Source organism: Quercus suber, unplaced genomic scaffold (assembly GCF_002906115.3).
Source record: "Quercus suber isolate HL8 unplaced genomic scaffold, Cork oak 2.0 scaffold_109, whole genome shotgun sequence".
Taxonomy (NCBI): domain Eukaryota; kingdom Viridiplantae; phylum Streptophyta; class Magnoliopsida; order Fagales; family Fagaceae; genus Quercus; species Quercus suber.
Genome location: NW_027069574.1, coordinates 357,964 through 377,662, shown reverse-complemented (window position 1 = coordinate 377,662; position 19,699 = coordinate 357,964). Strand labels below are relative to the sequence as shown.

At 34.9% G+C, this 19,699-nt stretch overlaps 1 protein-coding gene across 1 annotated transcript in view; it reads right to left on the bottom strand.

Annotated features, from left to right (window-relative positions):
• Nucleotides 1-19,315, bottom strand: part of LOC112002391 (translation factor GUF1 homolog, chloroplastic) — a 30,482-nt gene extending 11,167 nt beyond the window's left edge. Inside the window, 11 exon segments of the mRNA XM_065775315.1 lie at nt 31-102; nt 278-374; nt 2,882-2,982; nt 3,096-3,140; nt 8,227-8,289; nt 16,788-16,853; nt 17,026-17,082; nt 18,031-18,117; nt 18,684-18,860; nt 18,955-19,055; nt 19,058-19,315. Coding sequence (XP_065631387.1) covers nt 31-102; nt 278-374; nt 2,882-2,982; nt 3,096-3,140; nt 8,227-8,289; nt 16,788-16,853; nt 17,026-17,082; nt 18,031-18,117; nt 18,684-18,860; nt 18,955-19,055; nt 19,058-19,223 — 1,032 coding nt within the window. The 5' untranslated portion in view covers nt 19,224-19,315.
• Between the last annotated feature and the right edge of the window lie 384 nt (nt 19,316-19,699).

Genomic DNA, 19,699 nt, shown 5'->3' with positions numbered 1-19,699 from the left:
ATAACAAATTATCGAGATGTATTAATTTACCTCACCAGCAAACAGTTCTTCAACTTGCAACTGATTAGGAGACAAAACTCCAACTTCATCAGCAAAATAATCCTGTCGTTTCATGAAGAAATGGTATAAAAATTAGCACTACTTTAGATAAATTTTGAGTCAAGTATGGCAATAAAGCAACAAGTAGTGTACAAAACAATGAATAAAGGTCTCAAATCAGAAGATAATCCCATCAATATAAAAATTGGGGGATAGAAGACTAGAACAAGTATTTCACCTTCCCACTGGCCATAAAATAAATTCTGTCACCTTTCTTTATGGTCCCATCGATGACCCGAAAATATACTATAACACCCCTATATGGATCATAGTAACTGCATATAGATTCAAGGAAGCAAAATATATGACTCAGGATGAAGTTCAATGCCATATGTAAGTACTATAAGCACAAAGGCAATCAATTGACCAAAAGAAGAATATTTTTTCAGAACATTTAAGGCAACTACATGCATAAGGGCAGAACTGCTCTTTCTTTTAAAAACAGATGGATGATAGTATTAATACGAAGAATATAATGACATGATAGAATATGTGAAACATGTATATCATTATTCTGGAGATGTGCACCTATGTTTTGAGATTAAAATGTTCAAGACAGTAGAAACAAAGAGACCGGTTTGGTGATGCATATCATTATTCTATAGATGTGCACCCATGTTGATGTAGCCACCCTCTACCCTTAGGCCAACCAACCAACCCCTCTACTCTTAAGACTGACAACCAGCCACCCTCTACAAGCCAAACAGCCAGCCACTCTTTTGGACCTCTTAGAGCAGCCAGTCAGCCTCCTTATTTTGACATCTCAGATCTGCCATATATTCTCATTAATTTCAGCTTTGACTTATATTGTCATAGCCTACCTAGATGTAATTGTTAGACTTGTGTGGTTTAATGATTGAATTTACTATATCCTAATAGCTTAAACTTTTGGAACAATCGGTGATTTAACAGTAACAATTAGCTAGTTTATTTCCTAATAGTTAAAGATTATAAATAAGCTTGTTATGTAAGAGTATAATTAGTTTCTTTTTATGTAACTTAACTTAGTTTCAGACCTAGACAGAAACTCTGTTTCTCTAGTTTTTCTCCGTAATTCCAGCTTTTATTCTTAATTCTAAGGCAATTCTAGTTCAAATTCTCATGTTTACAACTTTGGTCAGTTCACCAAAGATTCAAAGCCATTGGTTGCAAAATTTTAATCACCCCAACTAACTGGGGTCAGCTACATGGATTCTTTCACTCTAATGGGCCCTCTTTAGGGCCATGTCCCCCATTTTTTCATCCCAACTATCTCTGAAAATCCAAAGAAAATTGATATATCAGTGACAGCTGCAAATCATGCCAACTATCAGAAATTGGGAGCATAGATCCCCACTCTATAGTCCCACCTATCAATGGTCATGTAACCGGTCAAAAGATCTCTTCTTTGTGCATGTATTACATCACATTTGCATATGTCTGGATCATCATTTGATGTTATTGTTTTCTATATCAGACACACATTTAGAGGGGCTCCGGGCATGACCAAAAAATTTCTCAAAGAGCAGTCCTGGGTGAAACACCAGTTGCATGTCTAATCATAATACAATGGTTTTAATCAAATAGGGAGACAGGACTAACACACATGTGGACACATTAAGAGAAAATACTAATGGCGGTAATTGTTAGAAGGGGAAAACTCCAATAAAATTTAAAAAATAAGAAACATGTGCAGCTTTTTGGGGTTTCCAACCACCACCAGACTCTAGCAGCATTAAACTGTAAATATAGTCCCAAATTGCATTAAGCCTATCCACTAATTGAAACTCCAAAAAATAGGGCATTATTAAGTCCTACTGCAAAGGTTTGCTACCAAGTACCTCTGCTTCTTCGCTACTACCATGTAACATGGAGAAGAAATTATAGAAATTGATGGAAACCAGCTGGTCCAACTTTATCTTTGTGGTTTATTGACACAATAATAACAATTGAGTTAGGTTGTAAATTTTGGCAAATTCCATGTGACAAAACTTGTGTCAAAGATAGGCTCAACTCTAGGCCTAGGCCTAAGGCCCCACCTATCTCAAAAATTAATAGCCAATAGAAACCCAACCAAATTGAAACCTTAAATTGCTTCTCCACAAAAAAATAATAATATATATATATATTTTTTTTTTTTTTTGCCAAACAATCATCAACAGTAGAGCATTTGCTACTTCACTGTCCTACAGCTCAAGAGCTGTGGTCTCTTGCTTTTACACCCTTTAGAGTGTTATGGGTAACCGGTAATACCTAGGCAGGTAATAGACTTGTTGTTTTAAATCACTAGATGTGAATCCCCAAGCTTGAGACCAATCAAATAAAGTGCCTACAAAAGAGGCTAGAAGCTGATCCCCCAAGCTCTGCAAATCCTCAAATGTACGATTATTAGGCTCCCCCCAAGAATAGTTTTCTGATATTATTTTTGGAGTATTGTACTACTATTTGGGTGGGGGGGCTTGGGTTGTCATGTAACTCTATACAGTTTCCCCTTACTTTGAAAGATGTTACGGTTTTAAAATTGTGACTAAAATAGTTTGTCAAGCATATTAAATTCAATGACTTCAAGAACGTAAACTTATTTTAACTTATATAATATTAGTTTGCAAAATATTCCTGTGCTAGCATTCAAAATAGAGTAAAAGTAATAATAGCAAGTGAAGGAAGAAAAATGTACAGGGAACATTCAGGCACACAAACAATGCAACAAGTATGAACATAGGTATAAGAAACAAAAAACAAGAGCATAATGAAAAATCGAGTTGATTTCCATCAAAAATATGTGGTCAAGTCAAATATATACCTATCAAATATTAAAGCCCTCAAAGGCCTTTCAGCAGTATCCTTGGGTGGGGGAATCCGTTCAACAATCGCATCAAGAATTTCAGTTATACCTATTCCCTCCTACATAAGAGAAGGAACACCAAATATATATATATAGACTCTTTACTATACGTTTGGATGAGTAAAGATGCATGCTATGTGTTCAACAAAAAGAAAAAATGATCAAAACTGACCTTAGCAGAACAGCGTATGGCATTGCTACAGTCTAACCCAACAACCTACATTGAAAATGTGTTGACTTAGAACCAGTTAAGAAATTAACCCACTAGAAATGATGTCTTTCTAATTGTAAACCTTTGGGCAGGAATACTACAATGAGGCTATAGCAGTAACGGTTGGCCATTTTTTTAACTTGATATGTAAATTCATGGAAAAAAGATACTGAAGGGGTTCATCCAAGTATACAAGAAGTATACAGTGAGATGCTCCTCTGACTTAAAAAAATAAAAATAAATAAATAAACCCACCAAAAGTGTACTGAATCAATAAATTCCAAATATGGGGGCAAAGGTTTAATACGAACATGTGGCTTTAAATTAATACTTAATGTAAGAAAACCCACAAAATAATAGCATATTTATTATATTTTCTTAATTTGTGAAGGATTTTTTGAATGACAAAGCCATTTTTTGATTATTTTTTCTTTTTCAAAGTCAAAACTCTACTTATGAAGGATAACAATCAGTGTTTTTAGAGTCCTAATGTCACACTCCAACTCATCATTGGCATAACATTGTCCTCTTTGGGAATGACACAGCCTCATCCCTCAAGGTTTTAAAAGGCCTCAACATTCTATCATGCCCAACTCATCATTGGCATGATATTCTCCTCTTTGTTGAGTGACACATAGCTTCATCCCTCAAGGTGTTAAAAGGTCTCAATACCAATTAGAGTCCAAGGATTCCATATAAGGTGTAGGGCCTCCCCCTACCTAGGTGATGTGGGACTTAACCAAGATTTGGTTCTCCCTCACCTCACCCCACTTAAGAGGTCTTTTGGCCTCAGAGGCCTGCACCTTATATGAAAGCTTTGGACTCTAATTACTATTGAGGCCTTTTAAAACCTTGAGGGATAAGGCTGTGTCACTCAACAAAGAGGCAATATCATGCCAATGATGAGTAAGGGCATGACAGAATGGTATCAAAGCTATCCCTTATGCAGACGGGATGGGGGGTAGATCCCACACGGGGACATGTGGCAATTAAGGGGGGTGGATTGTGTTGATCCAAAAGGCCAAAAGACCTCTTAAGTGAGGTGAGGTGAGGTAGAACCAAATCTTGGTTGAGTCCCACATCAGCAAGGTAGAGGGAGGTCCTACTTTGGACTCTAATTAGTGAGGGACAATCCAATGCAGACAATATCATGCCAATGATGAGTCAGAGAATGACACCTAAAGTCCAAAAGTTTAGGGTCATATTAGTTTTTTTTTTTATATCACTTTGAAAGATAACTATAATATTTTCCCTTCTATTAAAATTCTAGCTTCATTATTTTCTCTAATCTTCATATTCTTTCAATAGGTTTTGAACCTTAAAAGACATTTGTAAAATACAAACTATTTTCTTTCTTTTTTAAATAAAATTTGGCATATAAAAGAGATGATAGTATGTGTGTTTGTATTTAAAATAATATACCTTAAACAATAAGTTAGTAACTTTTAGTATTTTTAGTGTCCTGTCCTAGAGACAAAGAATTTAGGGTCTTATTAGTTTTTTTATCACTTTTGAAAGATAACTATGATTTTTAGCCTATAGCTAGCTATTTCCCCGATCTTTTTTCTTTTTTTTCTTTTTTGATAGGTAAGAAAAAGTATATTGAAAATACTACAATATGCATGGATAGCACAAAGTAGTTAAAAAGTACAAAAAGAGAAAAGAAATACAGAAAACATAAAGTTAATTACAAAAAAGCAGAGAACTAATGAACAAAGGGATGCCTTTCAAGCCATCCCCTATCCAGCTCCCCTATTTGCTCAAAATCTAAACCCTCCACCATAGGTCGCCAAACCTCAGTCTCCTGGTATAGTTTTTGATAAAACTGTACTATCAGAGAAGCCACTTCAGATTCCTCCTCATACACACCCCATCCACCTCCAAAATACCCAAATGATTGTACCTTGAGTAAAGGTTTGCTATCTTGTGGAAAAACTTTGTATGATAGTCGCCTTCGTTAATGCATAACATCCTCGATTTCTAATTTCTATCTCTAAGAAATTTCTTCCAAGGATACAAGTCACACTACCTGGGACCTCAATTCTTCTCTTTCGTACTTCTCCACGTCTGAGAGTCCCGCACCCCTTCTTTAGCATCCAACCTCTTCAATTCCTCCAGCAATTTTTTTCTTATTTATGCCTACATTTCCAAACTCCCTACAGTTCCACTGTATGGTATCTTCTTTTGACGCCTTCAACTTCTTGACTAATACAAAACTAGGAGTACCATAGAATGAACACTGATTCCACCATGATTGAATTCTATCAACAAACTCATCTGTCTTCAACCACATATTCTCAAACCTGAATGGGCTTTTCCCCCTTGCCATTCCCCCTGCCTCCAAAAGAATTGGATAGTGGTCTAAAATAGGCTGAGGCAACAGCCATTGGATCACATCCGGTTAGTGTTCCCCAACATTTATAAAATAGACAAGATTTTCTTTGTTTTTTGATTTTCTTTGTAAAAGAGACTACAGTATATTGATGTTAAAAAAACTTAATATAAAAAATACATAAAATAAATTCATGAAACAAAAAAGAACAAAAAAAAATCAAGTTATTATTAAGGAGGGGCCAAAGTTTTAACATAACTTCTAGTAGCATTTCTTCATCATCATAATAATAATAATAATGATGATAACAACAACAATAACAATAAAACTAAAGAATATTAGTACTGATTTTTTTAAGCGGGCCAGGAAGCAACATATATTAATAGATTGAAAGAGATAGAACTACCTATTAAAGAAACGCTGCCTTAGGCTCACAAGTGGAACATTCCACTCATTCAAAAGTTCAACTATTTCACCCCATCAACAAGACAAGAATACAAATAAAGGGTAAATTCTTTTCATAAGTGTAAAAGAGGAGTAATTTTTCAGTCACCATTGCATTCTCATCCTTAGCCCTATTGGAAAAATTAGCAAACACTATCCTAAAAGGATACCCCCACACCAAAGATCATTCAAAGGAAAATGCTAGTTTCACATGAGTTTGAAACATTTCCTGGGTTTTGAGATGCCAACGCATTAACCTCCTTTGTACAAAAGAAAATCAAGACCATGGATATGAATTAATGTTAAAAATTTTGGCAGAGCATTATCTGTCTTCTTTTCTCACCATGTCCTCTCTAGTCTCTTTCTTACCTTCCCATTCTCTCCATTTCTTACCCTATATCTACCTCTCCATCTCTATTTTCACCCACCTCTGCTTCCCTCTCTCCACAAGATTATTCTTCTTCCTATCTCTTCCTCCTATGTCTTCACCCCATATAATGTTCAGTCTTATTTGTATTCCTATCCCCTTCCTTAGCCATAATGCTCTAGATTTTTCACTTCATTCACCTTTTTCAAGATTGCAAACCATGCTGATTCCCTGTTGTGCTAATTGCTCACCGTGATGTGCAAGTATTTTCTATGTGGAACAGATATGCTTCTTCCTATCTCTTCCTCAGATGTCTTCTCCCTACATAACCTTCAATACTTATTTGTATTCCTATCCCCTTCCTTAAGCCATAATGCTCTACATTTTTCACTTTATTCACCTTTTCAAGATTGCGAACCATGCTGATTCCCTGTTTTGCTAATTGCTCACCGTGATGTGCAAGTATTTTCTAAGTGAAACAGAATTTCTAGTGGAGAATGGTGTAGTGGTAAATGAACAATGAAAATAAATAGCCAAAAATATTCTTTTCATCCCTGAAAGTCCATGTTCTATTTTCTTCCCTAAATTTTAAAATTTTCTATTTCATTCTCTGAAAATTTAAAATGTTCCCCATTTTGTTCTTTCATCCACTTTCATTAATTTTTTTGTTGGTGTCTGACAGAATGCATCTTTTAGGGACCAATATAGCACTTAGCCTATATTTTACGAATGAAAAGAATACAGTTTATGTTCTATTTTTGTCCCTAAAATATTGTCCAAATTCTATTTTTGTCTCTTTCATTAGACATCTCAGCAAAAAACTTAATGGGAGTGGACAGAAGGAAAAAAATATAGAATATTCTAAATTTTCATGGATGGATATAGAAATTTTTTTTAAAATAGAACCTGACCTATATTTCAAGGAAGAAAAAAATATTTTAACCCAATAAATAAAGTTCTTGCAAGTGGTAGCCCATTATGAACAGTTGGTCTTGGTCATACTACTCTTCCATATATATCGAAATGCTATATGACTGATCAAAAAAAAAATCTAGATGCCATACAAGTGATAAAAAAAATTAAAAAAAAAAAAAAAAATTTTTTTTTTTTTTAAAAAGCCAGTGGTGAAAATTGAGTTTGGTTCATATTTTTCCTTTTGTCCTACTAAAATGGGAAATTTAGGAGGGTTCGCTCCCCTTCAATTAACTAGCAAAGCCAAATTTTATAGAGAATAGACCTAAAAAATTATACACACTGCAGTATGCTCCTGCAATACATAGATTAATTAAAATTCACATGTTAAGATCATAAATATTAGTGAAAATAAACAATAAAATAAAAAATCACCTTAAGTTATATGACTACTGCTTATCATGTAAGATTATTTTTTTATTAGAACTAAAAATTATCGTAGATGAATAAAATAACTTAAATTAATGAATAAAAAAAAATTTCAAATAATTTTTTTATGACTTGGAACCTCACCAAGGCAAAGGCCATTTGGAGCCAACCCTGGATACATAACCCCACCTACCAAAACTATGTATCAAGAAATCAATAGAACTCTTAGTGGGGATTTGAACCAAGGATGTTTGGGTCTTCAGCTCATCCCAAGCCTCACACCACTAGGCTGCACCCTAACAGGTTAATTTTTTCAAACTTTTAATAATAGAATTTGGTCAAAATGTTAATTTCAACTTATTGAAATTTGATAATAGAATTTCATCTCAAGTAGAATTAGCTTGATGATTTTAACGTATTTATATGGCAGTGAGGACTATCCTAGCTAAAGGGGAGGGTATCCACCAGACAAAAGCACAGCTTCTGAGACCTGACTTTAACTATATAGTATATGATTCTCTTTTCCAGCATCCCAGCCACCCAATAAAATTACAAGCATCAATACATGCCACACACCCGTTAGACATAGAATCTTTCATTTTACCAACCTCTTCAATCTCCCGAACAACACGATCTGGTTCAGCACCTGGAAGATCTATTTTGTTCAAAACCTGTAACAAAATGGTCTATCAATGATAATATCACAAAAAAAATATAATTTCACCTGTCTATGCATTGTCAGGACTGAGGATTATAAAATGAAACAAACATCAACAAATGAAGAAAAAAAAAATATCAAGAAGTTTGCAAGTAATCCCAAACTTTTAAAAATTCATGTAGAGTTACATGGACATTTTTTTTTGGAGCTTCTGTGGCATGTCATATGAGTATTAGCACTGGCCACTGAGAAGAATTTCTCTATGGCATCAGTACAAGTGAGTTGTGACATGCAAGAGCCAAAAAAAAATCTGATAAAGTTTAGATGATCAGATAAACCGGCATGGTACTATTTCATTAGACGTTCTAACTGACAATCCCCCACAGTCAAATATTACTTGGTTCCACGCTTTTGTTCGCCAGTACTAAACAGTAGGCTATTTCTGATAGTATGGGCACACAATGATATTAATGGCCACCAAAACCATTTTAGAAGATTTACCGATCAGGTCAAAATTTATGCCCGGCACGAACTGTTACAGGCCAATTGAGAGCTTTACTATTAAGTATTTGATGATGATTGATGAATAACCCATTTAAGCATTATAGATTCGATTTACATTTATATTCTCAACCAATACTCCTCTTCAGAGGCTTATAATGCAGCAGCAGAAGTGTGAAACTCTAAAGGGCAGTTCCAGTTTGTCTAATGTGGCGCAACCAGATGGAACAAAATCAATGCACGTTTGAGGGAAAGGAACTATCTTTTCCAAATCTCAAGTTTCTCTTTTTGAAGACACTCTTTGAATGTGCACCATACTGTTCTACTCCTATACAATACTCTTTGATGGAGTTCCTAGAGTCCTTATGCTTTAGGGCATTCCCATCCGCTTATGCATAAAAAAAAAATGCATTTTGCATCACAAAAAACCACTTTTTTTATTTTACATAACCACTCTTACAACACACCTACATCCCATTCTACATTTCTTTTTCATGCTTTATTTTAATTTTCCTCTTTGTATACTTCCTGTATGCTCTTTTTTGGTATTTAATATTTACGATAATCAATAGTTTTTTTTTTTTTTCTATGCAGCAGCCTAAGCAGCCATAAGGTCCATAACATGGCTGGAGCATGCCCTCTTTGAAGGCCCAAAGGCAGTTAAGAGAAGTGGTATTTTAGGATTGGACCTTAGTAATCTAAACAACGCATCTTTGTAAAGGGGCAGTTAGCCATACAAGGAAACCAATAAACAAGCAGCTGGCATACATGTTTCCAGCAGCATATTTTGAATTTTTTTTCTTGCAAAAATAAAAAAGTTCAATATTAATAATAGGGATGCAGCCATGGAAGATTAATTTGTTACTACTTTGCAAATTCACTATTCAAGATTTATTTAATGGAGCCCACATGTGAAGTCCAATTGAAATAAAAGTTGTGTGTTTTAAAGCTCTAGTTACTTGTGTCTTAGGGTTGAAACATTGCTAAATTTAGGGTGGTTTGGGTGATGAAGTTAAAATGCATTTGGTTAATTGGAAGACTGTATGTCAGCCTCTACAAGCAGGCAGTTTGGGTATCAAAAGTTTCAGCCACTTTAACACTGCCCTATTGGGTAAGTGGTGGCAGTTTGCTGTGGAGACAGATACTATGAGGAGAGTTGTGATAGCTAATAAATATACATGTATTAGGGGTTAATGGGGTTCTGAAGTATCTAATAAACCTCATGGGTTTTTGTTGTGGAAGCACATTGGAGGTGGTTGGGGGAAGTTTTCCCAAAATCTCTGCTTTGAGGTGGGGAAGGGTTTCCGAATTTTTTTTTGGGATGATGTGTGTTCGGGGAGTTACCTCTTAAGGAGGTATTCCCATTGTTGTATAGCATTGCTCGGAACAAGGAGGCATTTGTGGCTAAGCATTTGTGTTGGCAAAATGGGTTTGTTCATTGGGATGTCCTTTTTATTAGACTGCTTCAAGATTGGGAATTGGAGAGCTTGAATTCTATCTTTGCTCTTCTTTATTCTATTGAGGTGGGTCAGAGTGAGGAAGATAAAGTAGCATGGTTTGCTGCCTGGAGTGGTTCCTTTGAAGTTAAGTCATACTATAAACTTTAATGGGTAATGGTAGCAACCTATTCCCTTGCAAAAGTATCTGGAAAGTGAAAGCTCCTTGGAAGGTTGCTTTTTCACTTGGACAGCTACTAAGGGAAAGATCCTCGTGCTAGATAATTTAAGGAAGAGGAATATTTGTATTGTCAACAGATGTTGTATGTGTAAGAGTGATGGGGAATCGGTGGATCACCTACTTTTTCATTGTTCTTATGCTTATAATTTATGGTCATTTGTGTTCAACATGGTGGTGTTCCTTGGGTTATGCCTAACTGGGTGGTTGAGTTGCTAGCTTGTTGGCATGGAGGGTTTCAGCGGCATTCAGCAGCTTCTATTTGGGGTGCTATTCCGCATTGTATTATATGGACTATATGGAGGGAGCAGAACAACAGAACTTTTGAAGGGGAGGAGCGGTCTATCATTGAGTTGAAGCACAGTTTCATTCTATCTCTATTTGAGTGGATAACTGCTTTTAGTGCTCTTTCCTTTTCTTCTTCATTGTAATTTTGAGATTTATGTAGTTTTGTATAAAATTTTGTTTTTCTTTGTACACACACCTTGTGTACCCAGGTAACTGTTTTTGTCGTACCTTTATTTTGAAAAAAAATTTATTTTTCAATAATGTTTTGTTTACCGATCCAAAAAATATAATTTGGGTTTTTATTTTAAAATTGATGGTCAATTTTGTATTCAAGGGAAAAAAAATCCCTGCGAATTAAAGGTATTTTAGTAGTTTAATTGAGTCTATAATTTTTTGGAGATCCTAAGTATCTTGGGTTTTGTTTACTTTGAGTTCAATTTAGTCAATTAGTCTTTTAGGAGGTTTTTAGTTTCCTAGTCAAGTGAGGAGTCCTAATAGTACTAGTACAAGAAAGAGTCCTTACATATATTTGTACACAGTGTAATAAATAGAGGGAGTTTATTAATGAAAATACTGAGTGCTTTGAGCACTGAGGCATATTGGCCTACGTGTGTTTTATTCTCCCTTTCTTTTTCTCTTCTTGTGGTACTATTCATGGCCTCTAAACACCCGAAAATTATCTTATGAGACCATCTCATGGAGCACCCCTCTCACAACATGTGGGTCCCACAAATGAGTGGGGCCAACCAAAACAACATAAAACCTTCTTTTTTCATTCTTCCTTGCAACCCCAAATCAAACCCTTTTCTTTTACCTATCGAAACCCTAAATCCCACACTTTCTTCTATCAAATAGCCATCAAAGCTCTCATCAAATCATTTTTTAATTCCCAAAACAACCCCATGACCCTTTTGTTCTACGTCAGATAGGGTGATTAAATATATAAATCATCTAAGCAATGTCAAACTAAAAGTTCCACATAAGCCAATCCCATGATATGCTTTTAAGAAGAATCATCACTGCACTCAAGGAGTTTAAAAGACTTTCCTACTTTTTATAAATGACTCACAATTAAAGCAACTACATTTCACTAATCTCTATATATTTTCTAAGTAGTCTCAAACTAAAAGTGCAACTAAAGCCAATCCCATAAATATGCTTTTCAAGAATTATCACCACTGCATTCAAAGAGCTTAAAAGCCTTTCCAACTGCTTATGACTGACTCACAATTAAAGCAACTTTAATTCATTAATGTGAAAAAAATTACAAAAATTCGCTAAAATAAAAAATCTCACCAAGATCAACAAAAACTAAATAATAAAATATAAGTGAGAACAACTACCTACTTACAGGGATGATCTCTAGGTTGTTTTCCAAGGCCAAGTAAACATTAGCAAGTGTTTGTGCTTCAACTCCCTACAACATAATAAACATAATCAATAATGCTAACAGTGGAGGATGTAGTACCAAAAGAGTTTTAGAAGAAAAATAGCTAATTTCAAGTTTCATCATACCACCTTATATGTGGCATGTTTAATGTTATGAATGATTAAGTTAAAACAACTAATGTAAGTGGATAAAGATTCACCTGAGAAGCATCTACAACAAGGAGAGCTCCCTCACATGCAGCAAGAGATCGAGAAACCTAGATGTAGATAAATGAATAAAACAAAAATCCAAAACGTTCATTTAATTCTATGCAATGCTACTAAATTTCAGGCTGAAACACATCAGAGAATGGAGATAACGAGTGACTGTTGAAACAACTGTGAAAATCTATGCTTAATTATTTGATTCATCACTCAAGTAGGCAGTTAAGTTGTAAATTATGGAAGACTAAGGTTAGATGCAAAGAAAGAGAGAGAGAAGAGTGGGCAGAGAAAGAGTTGAAGAAAATAGGTTTAGCACTTGATTGATTAGTCCCTCACCATAGCAGATATTTATGTTAAGGATGATATGACATTATTACAAGACTACCGTTTAGCTAATATAAGATAAACAAGTCAGTGTAAATATAATAATGAGCAAGCAAGACAATTAGTAACATGAAGAGATGTAAGAGAAGCAACAACTGTGCACAAAAGTCATTGATAAAGCAAAAGAGTACAGGAAAAATTTAATCCTTTTCATGTTAAAGCAAAGGGATTCCTGAACAATGACACACTACATCACAATCTGGCTACAATGAAACTGAGAAACAAGAAGAAAAATAGCCATACACCAGAAGTGGCATGATCTACAACTTTGGACGATACTAAAGATTAGTAAAATGAGGACACATAAGGGCATTGATACACAGTGCTTACAAGACCAAGAATGTAGACTTCTGTGAATTGAATTTAGTATGTCTATCTATGCCCTTAGTCTAAAACATGGGGTATTACATTCTTATAATACTAAGTCAAGCATTGGAGAAAAATGTCAGAGCACAAAGGTAAAATGTCCAATGATAAGTGTAATAGAAATTAGCAGGATGATAGACAGGAAATACTTAAAGATAAATCATTGCATTATTAAAGCAAGTAAGATCACCATATATTGACCAACTAGTTTGCAACATTGGCATACCTCATAAGAGAAGTCCACATGCCCTGGAGTATCAATTAGATTCAGGCAATATGGTTCACCTTTAAACACATAACGCATTCGAGCCGCCTGTCACAAATAGATAAACAACTTAAATCAATTTCTCAAACGCTATAAGATATATCAAAGAAACCAAAAATAGATCACAAAACACTAAAGGCGTCGATTATAAATAGATCTCAAAATACATAATTGAATGATGTGGCTCACCACATTTAATGATACAATGTCTCACATGCCTAACACTAAAGATATAGTATCTCTTTCTTTCCCTTCCTTTCACACACTTCCTATACAAAACAGTGATCAAACTCAAATTACGACTTGTTAGAATAATGGTTAAATAATTAAATTCACAACTTGCTAACGGCCTGAACTTTTGAGACAATTGGTAATTTATCATGGTATTAAAAGAAGTAGCCCTCAGTTTGAAACTTGTCAACACTCGACTTGTCAGAGTGTAAACTCTATGGACAATTGACAATAATTTATCGCGTCTAATAAACCTTCAAGAATTAATCAACAAACCTAAATCTAATAAACCTTCAAGAACTAATCAACAAAGCTAAGGTAACAGTGAATTAGTAAAGTTGACAAAGAATACAATAAAGAAACTGAGAAATGAATCAATATACCTGTAGTTTGATAGTGATGCCTCTCTCTCTTTCCAAATCCATGTTATCAAGAAACTGTTCCTTCATCTCTCGCTTCAGCACAGTTCCAGTAATTTGAAGCAGTTTATCGGCCAAAGTTGATTTTCCATGGTCAATATGCGCAATGATGCAGAAATTCCTTATTCTAGACACTGGAACCTGCAATTTCAAAAGCAAAACAAAAATGAAGTAGCAAAGCAAATACTCCCAATCCTATTGAAAAAAAAAAAAAAAANATTTTTTTTCTTGCAAAAATAAAAAAAAATTCAATATTAAGAATAGGGATGCAGCCATGGAAGATTAATTTGTTACTACTTTGCAAATTCACTATTCAAGATTTATTTAATGGAGCCCACATGTGAAGTCCAATTGAAATAAAAGTTGCGTTTTAAAGCTCTAGTTACTTGTGCCTTAGGGTTGAAACATTGCTAAATTTGGGGTGGGTTGAAACATTGCTAAATTTGGGGTGGTTTGGGTGATGAAGTTAAAATGCATTTGGTTAATTGGAAGACTGTATGTCAGCCTCTACAAGCAGGCAGTTTGGGTATCAAAAGTTTCAGCCACTTTAACACTGCCCTATTGGGTAAGTGGTTATGGCGGTTTGCTGTGGAGACAAATACTATGAGGAGAGTTGTGATAGCTAATAAATATACATGTATTAGGGGTTAATGGTGTTCTGAAGTATCTAATAAACCTCATGGGTTTTTGTTGTGGAAGCACATTAGAGGTGGTTGGGGGAAGTTTTCCCAAAATCTCTGCTTTGAGGTGGGGAAGGGTTTCCGAATTCGTTTTTGGGATGATGTGTGTGCGGGGAGTTACCTCTTAAGGAGGTATTCCCGTTGTTGTATAGCATTGCCCAGAACAAGGAGGCATTTGTGGCTGAGCATTTGTGTTGGCAAAATGGGTTTGTTGATTGGGATGTCCTTTTTATTAGACTGCTTCAAGATTGGGAATTGGAGAGCTTGAATTCTTTCTTTGCTCTTCTTTATTCTATTGAGGTGGGTCAGAGTGAGGAAGATAAAGTAGCATGGTTTGCTGCCCGGAGTGGTTCCTTTGAAGTTAAGTCATACTATAAACTTTAATGGGTAATGGTAGCAACCGATTCCCCTGCAAAAGTATCTGGAAGGTGAAAGCTCCTTGGAAGGTCGCTTTTTTCACTTGGACAGCTGCTAAGGGAAAGATCCTCGCGCTAGATAATTTAAGGAAGAGGAATATTTGTATTGTCAACAAATGTTGTATGTGTAAGAGTGATGGGGAATCGGTGGATCACCTACTTTTTCATTGTTCGTATGCTTATAATTTATGGTCATTTGTGTTCAACTTGGTGGTGTTCCCTGGGTTATGCCTAACTAGGTGGTTGAGTTGCTAGCTTGTTGGCATGGAGGGTTTCGGCGGCATTCAGCAGCTTCTATTTGGGGTGCTATTCCACATTGTATTATATGGACTATATGGAGGGAGCGAAACAACAGAACTTTTGAAGGGGAGGAGTGGTCCATCATTGAGTTGAAGCACAATTTCATTCTATCTCTATTTGAGTGGATAACTGCTTTTAGTGCTCTTTCCTTTTCTTCTTTGTTGTAATTTCAAGAATCGAGATTCATGTAGTTTTGTATAGAGTTTTGTTTTTCTTTGCACACACTCCTTGTGTACCCAGGTAACTATTTTTTATGTACCTTTATTTTGAAAAAAAATTATTTTTCAATAAAGTTTTGTTTACCGATCCAAAAAAATAATTTGGGTTTTTATTTTAAAATTTATGGTTAATTTTGTATTCAAGGGGAAAAAATCCCAGCGAATTAAAGGTATTTAGTAGTTTAATTGAGTCTATAATTTTTTGGAGATCCTAAGTATCTTGGGTTTTGTTTACTTTGAGTTCAATTTAGTCAATTAGTCTTTTAGGAGGTTTTTAGTTTCCTAGTCAAGTGAGGAGTCCTACTAGTACTAGTACAAGAAAGAGTCCTTACATATATTTGTACACAGTGTAATAAATAGAGGGAGTTTATTAATGAAAATATTGTGTGCTTTAAGCACTGAGGCATATTGGCCTACGTGTGTTTTATTCTCCCTTTCTTTTCTCTCTTTTCTTCTTCTCTTCTTGTGGCACTATTCATGGCCTCTAAACAGCCGAAAATTATCTTATGAGGCCATCTCATGGAGCACCCCTCTCACAACATGTGGGTCCCACAAATGTGTGGGGCCCACCAAAACAACATAAAACCTTCTTTTTTCATTCTTCCTTGCAACCCCAAATCAAACCCTTTTCTTTTACCTATCGAAACCCTAAATCCCACACACTTTCGTCTACCAAAAGGCCATCAAAACTCTCATCAAATCATTTTTTAATTCCCAAAACAACCCCATGACCCTTTTATTCTACGTCAAATAGGGTGATTAAATATATAAATCGTCTAAGCAATGTCAAACTAAAAGTTCCATATAAGCCAATCCCATGACATGCTTTTAAGAAGTATCATCACTGCACTCAAGGAGTTTAAAAGCCTTTCCTACTTTTTATAAATGACTCACAATTAAAGCAAATACATTTCACTCATCTCTATATATTTTCTAAGTAGTCTCAAACTAAAAGTGCCACTAAAGCCAATCCCATAAATATGCTTTTCAAGAATTATCACCACTGCATTCAAAGAGCTTAAAAGCCTTTCCAACTGCTTATGACTGACTCACAATTAAAGCAACTTTAATTCATTAATGTGAAAAAAATTACAAAAAATCGCTAAAATAAAAAATCTCACCAAGATCAACAAAAACTAAATAATAAAATATAAGTGAGAACAACTACCTACTTACAGGGATGATCTCTAGGTTGTTTTCCAAGGCCAAGTAAACATTTGCAAGTGTTTGTGCTTCAACTCCCTACAACATAATAAACATAATCAATAATGCTAGCAGTGGAGGATGTAGTAACAAAAGAGTTTTAGAAGAAAAATAGCTAATTTCAAGTTTCATCATACCACAGTATATGTGGCATGTTTAATGTTATGAATGATTAAGTTAAAACAACTAATGTAAGTGGATAAAGATTCACCTGAGAAGCATCTACAACAAGGAGAGCTCCCTCACATGCAGCAAGAGATCGAGAAACCTAGATGTAGATAAATGAATAAAACAAAAATCCAAAACATTCATTTAATTCTATGCAATGCTACTAAATTTCAGGCTGAAACACATCAGAGAATGGAGATAACGAGTGACTGTTGAAACAACTGTGAAAATCTATGCTTAATTATTTGATTCATCACTCAAGTAGGCAGTTAAGTTGTAAATTATGGAAGACTAAGGTTAGATGCAAAGAAAGAGGGAGAGAAGAGTGGGCAGAGAAAGAGTTGAAGAAAATAGGTTTAGCACTTTATTGATTAGTCCCTCACCATAGCAGATATTTATGTTAAGGATGATATGACATTATTACAAGACTACCGTTTAGCTAATATAAGATAAACAAGTCAGTGTAAATATAATAATGAGTAACTATAAGTCTCTAACATAGGCAAAGGCAAGACAATTAGTAACATGAAGAGATGTAAGAGAAGCAACAACTGTGCACAAAAGTCATTGATAAAGCAAAAGAGTACAGGAAAAATCTAATCCTTTTCATGTTAAAGCAAAGGGATTCCTGAACAATGACACACTACATCACAATCTGTCTACAATGAAACTGAGAAACAAGAAGAAAAATAGCCATACACCGGAAGTGGCACGATCTACAACTTTGGACGATACTAAAGATTAGTAAAATAAGGACACATAAGGGCATTGATACACAGTGCTTACAAGACCAAGAATGTAGACTTCTGTGAATTGAATTTAGTATGTCTATCTATGCCTTTAGTCTAAAACATGGGGTATTACATTCTTATAATACTAAGTCAAGCATTGGAGAAAAATGTCAGAGCACAAAGGTAAAATGTCCAGTGATAAGTGTAATAGAAATTAGCAGGATGATAGACAGGAAATACTTAAAGATAAATCATTGCAATATTAAAGTGAGTAAGATCACCATATATTGACCAACTAGTTTGCAACATTGGCATACCTCATAAGAGAAGTCCACATGCCCTGGAGTATCAATTAGATTCAGGCAATATGGTTCACCTTTAAACACATAACGCATTCGAGCCGCCTGTCACAAATAGATAAACAACTTAAATCAATTTCTCAAACGCTATAAGATATATCAAAGAAACCAAAAATAGATCACAAAACACTAAAGGCGTCGATTATAAATAGATCTCAAAATACATAATTGAATGATGTGGCTCACCACATTTAATGATACAATGTCTCACATGCCTAACACTAAAGATATACTATCTCTTTCTTTCCCTTCCTTTCACACACTTTCTATACAAAACAGTGATCAAACTCAAATTACGACTTGTTAGAATAATGATTAAATAATTAAATTTACAACTTGCTAACGGCCTGAACTTTTGAGACAATTGGTAATTTATCATGGTATTAAAAGAAGTAGCCCTCAGTTTGAAACTTGTCAACACTCAACTTGTTAGAGTGTAAACTCTATGGACAATTGACAATAATTTATCGCGTCTAATAAACCTTCAAGAATTAATCAACAAACCTAAATCTAATAAACCTTCAAGAACTAATCAACAAAGCTAAGGTAACAGTGAATTAGTAAAGTTGACAAAGAATTCAATAAAGAAACTGAGAAATGAATCAATATACCTGTAGTTTGATAGTGATGCCTCTCTCTCTTTCCAAATCCATGTTATCAAGAAACTGTTCCTTCATCTCTCGCTTCAGCACAGTTCCAGTAATTTGAAGCAGTTTATCGGCCAAAGTTGATTTTCCATGGTCAATATGCGCAATGATGCAGAAATTCCTTATTCTAGACACTGGAACCTGCAATTTCAAAAGCAAAACAAAAATGAAGTAGCAAAGCAAATACTCCCAATCCTATTGAAAAAAAAAAAAAAAAGTAAAAGTTTGACCTTACCTTGAGAAGACGGTCTTGTCCGGCTTGGACGGCGACATCAAGGTCGGTGGAGGAGGATTGGCAAAGAACTGGCCGAGAAGAAGAGAAGAGACTCTGTTGCTGGTGGAGAGAGAGAGTGGAAGCGAAGAGAAGCTTCTACTACGACTAACTCTTCTTCTGCTTCTTCTTCTTTCTTCGAAACTAAAGCGAAAGGTTTGGGAGCAATGGTGCTGATGATAGCTGTTGTTAATGGATAAGAAGAGCGCGCGAGAAGAGAGGCCTGCGGCCATTTCAGTTCACCACCTTGAATTAATTTGGTCCTCTCTCTTCCTTCACTCTCTGTTTCTTTCTTTTGTATTGCCCGCTTAACCATATCCTTAAATAAATAAATTTTTTTAAAATAATTATATTGCCCTTACAGTTGTTGCGCTAAAAACGTTTGTGATGAATTTCCAAAAAAAAAAAAAAAAAAAAAAAACGTTTGTGAAGGCACACTGCCAATAAAAAACAAAATCACCAAAATACCATTCTTGGTCTTGTTAATTTGGTCACTCTTATTTTCAACTTTCATTTTATTTTGAGGGAAAAATATTTGTACATCCCCTAAACTTTGTACTAATAGCTTAGATACATGTGAACTTTTATATTAACCAATTTACTGCCTAAACTTTACAACTACCAAATCAATATTTTAATCAATCCGTTGTTAATTCACTAACGAAATGGTCATGTGGGACCCATACAGACTTTAAAAAACAACATCAAG